We start from the raw sequence: 9,828 nt of genomic DNA, 5'->3' as shown, positions 1-9,828 counted from the left end.
TAAGCTCTATGTATAATGCGCCGTAGATGAATGACAAGCCAAACAAAAATAAACGACAGTAATGCCAACGCTTATTTATAATAATAAGCAAAACAGAAGCTATACCAAATTATGATTTGTAAGAGTTTTTAATGTTAACAAACTTAATAGGAAGAAGAAAATAAGAAGGGTTTAAATAGAAACAGATATATAAATGCGGATAATGTTAATGCTAATAGATAATTTGATATTTTTATCCCTTTCGCCAAGAGTAGGCAACACCAACGTGGCGGCCATTCGAGAAGTTTGGCCGACGACAATGCCGAACGAGCAATTGGTTTTCAGTCGGAATTTCATCATCGATAAGTCTGCGTGGAAAATGGAGCGGTAATAGCTAAAGGAATAACAACAGCGAAAAACGCAAAGAAAACGGCCTTTTGTCCGCTATTTCAGCGAATTTTTTGTTAAAAGCAAAAATTTACCAAACGACGACTTCTACCACTGCAACTACATCCACTCACTACCACCAAAATCACTATCAAAAATAATAAATACATCCAAGCAGCAGCAGCAACGTTGACGTGAGCAGAATTTTGTGATGAAAAAAGTTAATGGTCAAACAGAATTAACTGCCACAGCGTATACAGCTAAAGCACCAGCAGCAAAAATAACCGAAAAAATCTTTCCCAAATTAATCATATTTAACGCAATAGAACAGGAGCTAGAAATTTTGCAATTTATTCAACATCACCAACAAGCAGCGGAGAAAAATCAAATTGGCGTAGTAGGGGCGTCAGCTGTAGCAGCACTTGAAACGCAGTCGGACGAAACATTTGTTGAGTCGACCGCGGCAGAGCTAGCAGCAGCGAACGCAACAGCAGTGAAAATTTTCCATATTGAAAATTTAAATTTGCAAGAATCACCAAATTCTTCGCTTAATTCAATTGAAATTAATGCGGAATCTTTTATATGTTACGTTATTTGACTGCTAGTAGAACATCGACAGAAAAACAAAAATTAGCTTCTCGGAACACCACCAGTTTTAGCACCAGAAAAAACAATAGCAACACGATTCTTGCTAGCAATAAAATCCATCACTTATTCAGCTTTAATAGAAGCGATCGTACTTTAAATTGAGTACCAATCTATAATTGAGAGACGCAGGACGTATTCGCTACTAATTACACCTAAAGGACAACGTAGTTAAAAGTAGAAAGGTACCTTCAGCATATAGTTTGGGAAATTTTAAAAGAAGCGTAAATTTCCTGTACGGATTTAAATACATTTTTTGGCAAATCATTACTTGCTGGTCGAAACCAGCACAACCAGGAGCAATTATTACTTTGATGACTCCATCCACCATTTTGAACGAACAACAACGCTTTAGTAGCATTCACAGCTGCAGCACAGCTAAAAGTCAACGAACACCCGAACCTCTCGTCAAACGAAAAAGTTGAAGAGGAAACAGAAGTAGCTGCAGAAGATCGACTGACATTTGGCGTATAATAATTAGAAAGGTGAGGAAAATTGAGGAAAGGAAGGTGAAACAAAAGAATAAGCGAAATAAACAAAAAATAAAACGTTTAAAATTACAAACGTAAGCCAACAACACATAGGAACGACACAGTCAGGCCAGGCCAGGCCAGACGGAAACTGGTGTTGCAGCCAACAAGTCGAAGCGAGCCGAAGTGATAGATAAAAATCCACAGACTGTGGTATAGGCCGCGAACAATTAGGCAAGCAACTGTGTGTAGATTTAGCATCAAGGAAAGAATAGTTCAGTTGTGTGTTCTTTGAACTTGTTCGGGCTTGTTGTTTTGGAATTTTTTCGGAGGTAACTTCAATATATACGTGTAAACGAGCCGTTGCTTACAGTCAGTATTCCAACAAGAAAAGTTCCGGCAATATAAAAATAACAATTTCTCGAAAACTTTAAAACTGAGTTTATAAAACTTTTGCAATATCAAAAAATTAAAGAAAAAGTCGGTACGAGAGAAGTGATTTGTGTTGATATAATATACGTGCCTGATTTTTTTTTTTTTTAATTTGAGCGATTGACCAATTCAAGAAATTCCATTTTGAAATTCTACGCTGATAGAACACTACCTTCAATAATTATTTCTCACTATATCCCGGACAACTTACTACCGCAAACAATATAAAACCACGTAAACACCGAAAACCGCAAACGAACAATTTGAAGAGAGAGAAAATGGTGGAACGCATATTAGAGGAAGAGGAGTGCAACAGCTGCACCCCGTCTGCATCTACTGTTGCCATTGGCTCCAATGTAAAAACGGACAACAATGGCAAAGCTACTAATTCTGCTGGCAGCGGCAGCGATAGTGGTGTAGGCGGAGCCGGCACTTTCTCTACGGACACCGATAACAGCAGTCAATCAGGTGAGTTCAATAAACCACATATGTACATATTAATGTATGGTTTCTAGTTCGATTCTCAGCTTTTAGAACATTATGTATTATACCTATATATGTATGTACATATGTATATAGCAGTAAGTGCTTAGTTAGTATAGTCATAAATATGCATTCCGCCACAACAGCCGCAATTAACGAAGCCCACCATTTGTTACAGTCACCAATTGCTACTCTTTTCCGTCATTATTTTATGTAGCGCGCGTTTTCATTAACGTTATATGTCTGTGTATATTTCAGTTAATCTGTTCTCAACAGAGTGCATTTTATTTCAAGTGATTACGTCAGTTGATGTGACTGTATTTTAGGGACTTAATTGATTTAAAGGATTTTAAAAAAATCGTAAATAATAATTATTTAAACGATAGATATTCATATATTAAAGTGTTTCTTACGGAAAAGTGAGTTTTTATTTCTTTAAAATACAGTCATAAACCTTAGGTTTGCTGTGTTATATCTATGTAATTGCAAGTATTTTCATACATTTACAAAATCATGTTTTATTTATTGAAAAAAATAATAAAAAAAACAGTTGCTGAGAGTTCGAATTCACACATATGTTTCTTGGTGAAGAATATCGCACATTTCCTACTAGTTCGCTAAATAAGAGTATTGTCAGAAATCCCGCAAATGGTTACATTCCCTAGTTGATAAAAAAAATCAACTAATTGGCTAAATAGGTGGAAAAGTCGAGTAGGCGAAGAAACTTGTCGCCTCGTTGCGTTGTTGGTATGTTTTCCAATTAGTAAATTTTTTGCCGTGAAGTGTGGTTGTCTCCCAACAATTACAGTTGTGACTTTTTCTATTTTTTTCTGCGTTTTTGTTTTTAAAACCATAGCTTACTTGCTAATTCGGCGAGTGTAGAAGCTTACATATTTCTCATCTCAACATGTTTTGCTAAAAGTAGAATATTTTACTGAATAGCACAGAATTTGCAAACTGATGAAATATTGCTAATGAATAAATTTGCAGAAGACAGTAGACGTAAAGGCGCAATTATAGAAATGACTCAGCGTTGTTGTCTTTTCATATATTTAAAAACACAACGAATTCGAATGCGCATTACGTACACATATACATTTGCAAATAGAATTAAAATTTATTAAATTCGCTTTGACATTGCATCATACATACCTGCTTATCTCCCACTTTATTTTGCAATCTCTTCTCGCCATATTAAAGCTACCGCAATTCGAAGCTTGTTTATGAAATTTTTGCAACAAATCAATAAAGCTATACGTAGTATATTCCTACTTACTATTTACATATACATACATATGTATATTGGTGCATTGGAACGCAATATACCAACACGTAGCGAAATGCGAACACTAAATAAAAATGCATGTATACCGAACATGCATAGATAGCAAATAAAAGGAAACGTCATATTCAGCGGCACCTGCCTGCTGCCGCCGTTGGCTTTGCAGTTTTGCTGTAACGCCGCAGCTGCGACTGTAGTAGCAGAGCTTGCTATTCGCTGTATGTATCGCGCAGCTTGAGTGTTCAAGTAGCGGCTGGCTAACCTTGATGACGTTTATTGCACTCGTATGCATTTTTGTTGCAGTCAAAATAGAACACAAATAAATGCGTGTAACCACACAATTGAACAAAAAGAGAAAGAAAAACTAAACGTTATATGTACGTTCATTGTCGGCTAAGCATTGGTGCCTAGCTGGTTTTGCACAAAATATATGTATTATATATGTACATACTTATGTACGAACCATGTCGTATGTCCCTAGTTAAAAATTTATTATTACTATTAATATAATGTTACTTTTTATTGAGTGCAATTCGCTTTGTATTTTTTGTTTATTGTACGTGTGGGGGCTGGTTTAAAATTCGTTTAAACGGTATAAATAAAAAGATACGTTAAGTGAGTAAATAATACATTTTTCATGACAGCTAACACTTTAGATTAAAAAGTGCACTGCCAACAGAGATGATGAAAAATGCTTGCAAATTGGAAAACCGAAGTACAAACAGGTAGAGTTACTACAAATACACTAAGAATGTTTACAGCTGATTGATGACAAGTGATGCTTAAATTATTTGTTTGGTTTGTTAAAATGGCGACTTTTGTCATTTTTATTGGAATATTGCCTTTGCAATTAAGTGTTTATTAACCCAGTGTCTGCGCAAGCATATACAACAAACGCGAAATTATAAACACATTCACATGTATTGATATCAATGCCTACATACGCTGAAGTACATGCATATGTATGTACATATGTTTGTGCAAATGCATGTAAGCAACAAAACACGCGGAGGTGTTTAATGACAAGGCAACAAGGTAAATTGTTGCGTATTTTACGTACGGCAGGCGGAAATATGACGTAAAAGCATTTACATATAAACATTTGTGCTTGTATGTATCATGTTACTTGAATTATACACTTATTGAGCAAATTCGAAGAATGTAACTGTACATTATAATATAATATTATTAGGAAATACTTTGGCATAAGCAAGATTAATCTTTGAGTTCAAAATGTCGAGTAAAAGTTGATTTTATTATAACTTATTATTTTTATTATATGTAGGAGAAAAATTTAGAAATGAATAATAAATTATTTCATGAATATTACGTTTTTTAAAACATTTTTTATTCACTATCTGTGTACCTATTAACTATTAAGTTCGCTGCAGAGTGTGTATATGTATATCGACAATATTGTACATAATCGCTATTCGCTGTCCAAGTTGGTGAAAAAGTGACCAACAAACGCATAAAGCAATAAAAGCGCAAACAAAAATAAAACCACAAAAACAAACGCACACACATAAACCTGCACACACACTCTGGTTTTCATACATTTCCCTTGGTTTTTATGTTTAACCGCATGCTCACCCCTACCAACACGCAAGTTTGAACTAAACACTCCACGTTGTATGTGTGCTCCTGAAGTCACGACGTCGATGGAGGCGTTAAGGCGTTAACACTGCTATAGCTGCTATTGCACTCGTTTGCACTTTTACTAAACCAAAGTTGGCTTCCACAGTGCTGCACAAATAATGTATATGCGTATGTGTATTTTCATGTTTTGTCATTTTCTTCCTTTCGTCGACCAGAAACAAACAAACTTTGTTACGCATTTTGTTTGCTTTTCACATACCTTTACACGCTTTTGTTATTGTTTTGAATTTTGTTTTTTTTTTTAATTTCGTCAAATTTCTTCGTACACTCAATTGCTTGCCCATTTCACACTGCCAATTATCAGTGGCCACGTTGTGCTTGCGCTACATATGTTTTATTGACTTTTCTTATATCGCTTTCTGTTTTTCATATTTCGTTTTGATCTTCTTCGTCGTTTGCCTACGTGATATTTAGCTCTGTTAGGTTTCACACTTCTGTGAAGTAGCAAAATTTTGACTTCGCTGCTGCTAGTGTTCAGTCGCAGCGCTGCTGCGTCGTCTTGCGGTTCCTTATAAGAATACGTGACTGCACGTCGGTTTTTGTACAAACTAAGCAACAGAGCAACGCAGAAGATTTGTGCAAACACTGGTTTGAATTCTGTTTTACATCGAATATTACAATTAGTTATTTGTCTTAAAACTATTTCGGTATCTTATTTATTCACACTAAATTTTGAAATAATTTTGTAAGTCAACCTTATCACCTTAAATTAATAATACATACTTTTCGTCAATATTACCAGATATATCTAGATACATAATTTTTATTTACAAAATGATTTCGGCAATGATAGCGATAGAAAATCAAATGAAGTGTAATATAGTTCCTATGTGCTATGTACATGTTTCATTTGGGTTATTTTTTACTAGTAAAATTAAACGAATTCTTCCAGTTTGAATAATTAGTTCGAGCACTCCATCCTATTTCTTCTACGTGAGAAATTCTGTTTTTTCTAAATAAATTCTCATAAAGCATTATGCAACTGTTTCTAAAGATAGAAATTAATATAAAATATTCATGTATAAAAAAGTTGCTGTGCAAAAAATTAAAATCTAAATTAAGTTAAAAAATGTAAATTTGTAATCGTGATAGATAAAAAATTACTTAAGAAAAAGTTCGATTATTGCCTTCTTTCCGCAGTAAACTTTGACAGCTGCTTTTTTAATTTCACCACCTCTTAGAACATGCAATGACTCTTTTAGAGTCTCTTTACTTATAAATTTCTCTTTTCAATATGAAACTCTTTCATTTTGCACGCAGTCTGTCCTTGGGTTGCCGGTGCTTTTGCGAAAATTTCAAATTTCTTGTTGCGCCGCCATGTGACAGCGGTTTTCTCTTACGCTCGCGTATTCGCTGTTGTGAATAACTTACATACTAACTTACGATTTTTGTAGCAACGACGCAATTATAAATGGTGATAAAATCGCACAAATATCCAAGCATAAATATAAATTTCGGCATATTTATACATTTACATGCGTGTTGCCACATATTTGAAAATAAAAGAAAAATAAAATACACGTTTGAAACATGAACATGGAACCAGTCTATTCTTCCCATGTGTTTTTGCAATTAAATTCTTTTGAAATCCTACATACTACATACATATGTATGTACATATATACATGTATTTGTATGTACCTAAATTTCTGCATAGTATGGTATGTCGTGTTGCATGTTTCGAGTGGGCAGTTTAAAGACTCGCCACACCACCCAATTTCTTGAAACTAGTTCTTTGATTTTTATGGCGCAGCTGTTGTGCCACCTCCTCGCAATTTTCCATATTTGGTGCTGTTGTCTTGTGGCAAATTCTTGACTGTCAAGTTTTGACAGCAGCCAGCAAACGTTCATTATTAGCCGGAATTGGCTACGGCTACTGCAAAATGCATTCCACTGCGACAATGCAGTTTTTTCAGATCGTTTGTGCTCGTACATACATATATATGTCGAAGAATCCAGTTTGAACCATTTTGTAACTTTAACTTTTAACTTCACAGACTTTGTGATAGGCACATGTACATATATGTACGTTTACTAGGCATTATATTATATTACATTGTGGCTATTACTTTGAAGGCCTTAAAGTTATAAAGGTAACAGCAACCCTTAAAAGCGTCATTCTCTGATATATTTCTTTCTATTTTAAAGTGCTATCTTAAATATACCTACTTTCCCGTCTTGAACTCTGTCACAAACAATAATGGCCATATTTTGTGTTTCCGAAAGATTAGATTATAGCATTGAAAGCGTCAAAACAAAAATACACTCGTAGACTGCGTATAAAAAGTTTGAAGGTCATCTAAACATACATACATATGTAGATGTTCATACCAAGTACAAATAAAGTTTTCTCAATCTTATTTTAAAGTCTGAACGGGTGAGTGAATTTATAGTTCACTTTTGAAAATTTATATTATATTATAATACATAATTTCTATAAATTACAAAGACCCACTAAGTGTCGTCAATTTGTTGCTAATTTATTTATTTGTGATGCTAAGCTGTAAAAATTATAGTGTGATAAGAAATTTTGTTTGGGAAGTTCACATACATAGATCCTACGAAGGTTTGCTGAGAACGGTTGTCTTAGATCTTTGACACTCTAACCGGATGTTTGAGAAGGGCAGTGTAGGGTGGTGTGGTGAGTATACTCTTCCGTTAATTGTGTTAGTCGTTCTTTCGATTTCTCTACGATTTTATGGTATTAACGGCAAAACGGCACGTTTATTGTTTAATAACAACTATATTTAACATATTTCCGATGTAAATAATAAACATTTTCTTCTACTATGGCAACCATCGAAGCGACAACCATGTGGTTTTGTGCTCGTAAGTCGAATATGCAACAAAAACACAGTAAATAGCAATAAATAAATTAACAAAAACAAACACGTATAATCCCACCAATACTTGCAAACGTACGAGCATAACACATATGATAAACGAAGAGAGAGATTGATTTGGCTTTGCCAACCACATTAGATACTCTTCCACCTCGTCTCTTGCCACCGGCAAACTTGCTATCGTTAGTCAGATGTTTCCGCGTGTTAAAGCGGAAGCAAGGACGGGTTGTCTAATAATTTATTAGCTGAAGTGATTATTCGACATTTATGTTGACTGTGTGCGTGGGTGGATGAATGGATATATTGAGCAAACCACACTGGTGTGAGCATGCGTTCCGAAGAGAAATAGCACGTAACCGACGTGTGCCACTGCTTGCCTGCTCCGGCTTTTGGTTATTTATAAACTATATTCTTGTTCGCCACTATTATCCAGATAATTTTTTATATACATACATTTATACCTATGTATATAAATAAATATTCATGTATGGTTGTACCACATACAATGTACATACATACATACATATGTGTGTTTGGAGAGCTAAATACAAATTGGCCAGCGAGCAACACAGCTTTCATTCCACTTTTCTACAACGATTGGAATAGACGTGCCATGCATGTCTCCTCAACTTATACCAGATATCTGTAATAGTTAACCGGCACACGGCACCGGCTTCCAGCGATTTTCTCCTTGCCTTTAGGCTGACAATCACCAAAACAATAACAAAATCAACAATATCAGCCATCAAATCGGAAGAGCACCTGGTACGAAGGAGAAATATACGAAGCAGATGAGAGGCGATTGGGAGCATTGCCGGCTGTGAGTTGTCACTGGTCTTCGTCGAAACCGTATGAAACGATTTTCTATTCGGTGGCGCAGTTAGTAGTAAATGGTTAGGCTAAACGGAAAAACGGCAAAAAAACGGGCGCTAAGTGCTTGCGCGTTTGCATTGTTTGTGGGATTTTGATTTGGTTTTAATTCAGTTCGGTTTGGCCCGGTCCGGTGCGGCGTGAAGTATTGTGTACATTTCTTTTCGCATCCATCTTTCAGTGAAGCTGCTTGCCATGCTTTTTTGCGGTGGCTGTGAAAATTCAATTCTACTGCGTATTTAGTATTTTTTTGTATGTAAAAAAATTATCTGAATATAAAAACATTTTAATTTAAAATGATATTTGTTTAAGAAAAAGTTTCTATTTCTTAACATGAATGTTGTGTCGACGAAATTTAACCATATTGGTAATTGACTGTAAAAAATTGTATAGAAAATTAAGTAGCTAATAAACAATATTAGCTAAAATTCAGCAATATTATAATATCCTTTATAAGAATATTTTGTGCCGGCCGCTAAATTAAATAACAAATAAGGACCTCTACGATTAATAAGTTACAAAAGGATCTCTGATAAAAAATAAATAAATTGAACAACTTCAACACGGTATTTAAATAAAGTAACAGTACTATCGTAAGGTGATAAAGTGTCAACAATAAACAACAATAAACATGACAGGTAAATATTTCCATTTTTTAATATTTGTTTCCAATTGGAATTATTTTATTTATTTATTTTTCTAACTTCTTTATTTCTTATCTTAAAAATTATATACTGAAATACGTAACAGTTGTGAAAAATAGTTATGATTTAAAATC

At 34.6% G+C, this 9,828-nt stretch overlaps 1 protein-coding gene across 2 annotated transcripts in view; it reads left to right on the top strand.

Annotated features, from left to right (window-relative positions):
• Positions 1 to 321: 321 nt before the first annotated feature.
• The window catches only part of LOC120771718 (putative uncharacterized protein DDB_G0282133), a 31,507-nt gene continuing 22,000 nt past the window's right edge, over positions 322 to 9,828 (top strand). Inside the window, exon 1 of one of the 2 annotated variants that reach the window (XM_040099875.1) lies at positions 322 to 2,381. In XM_040099875.1, the coding sequence (XP_039955809.1) occupies positions 2,192 to 2,381 (190 nt within the window). In that variant the 5' untranslated portion in view covers positions 322 to 2,191. Of the gene's footprint in view, positions 2,382 to 9,085; positions 9,689 to 9,828 lie in introns of those variants that run through there. The other variant, XM_040099883.1, reaches the window with a different exon arrangement.

This window comes from Bactrocera tryoni, chromosome 1 (genome assembly GCF_016617805.1).
Source record: "Bactrocera tryoni isolate S06 chromosome 1, CSIRO_BtryS06_freeze2, whole genome shotgun sequence".
NCBI classification, from domain to species: domain Eukaryota; kingdom Metazoa; phylum Arthropoda; class Insecta; order Diptera; family Tephritidae; genus Bactrocera; species Bactrocera tryoni.
This window is presented reverse-complemented; position numbering and strand designations above follow the sequence as displayed.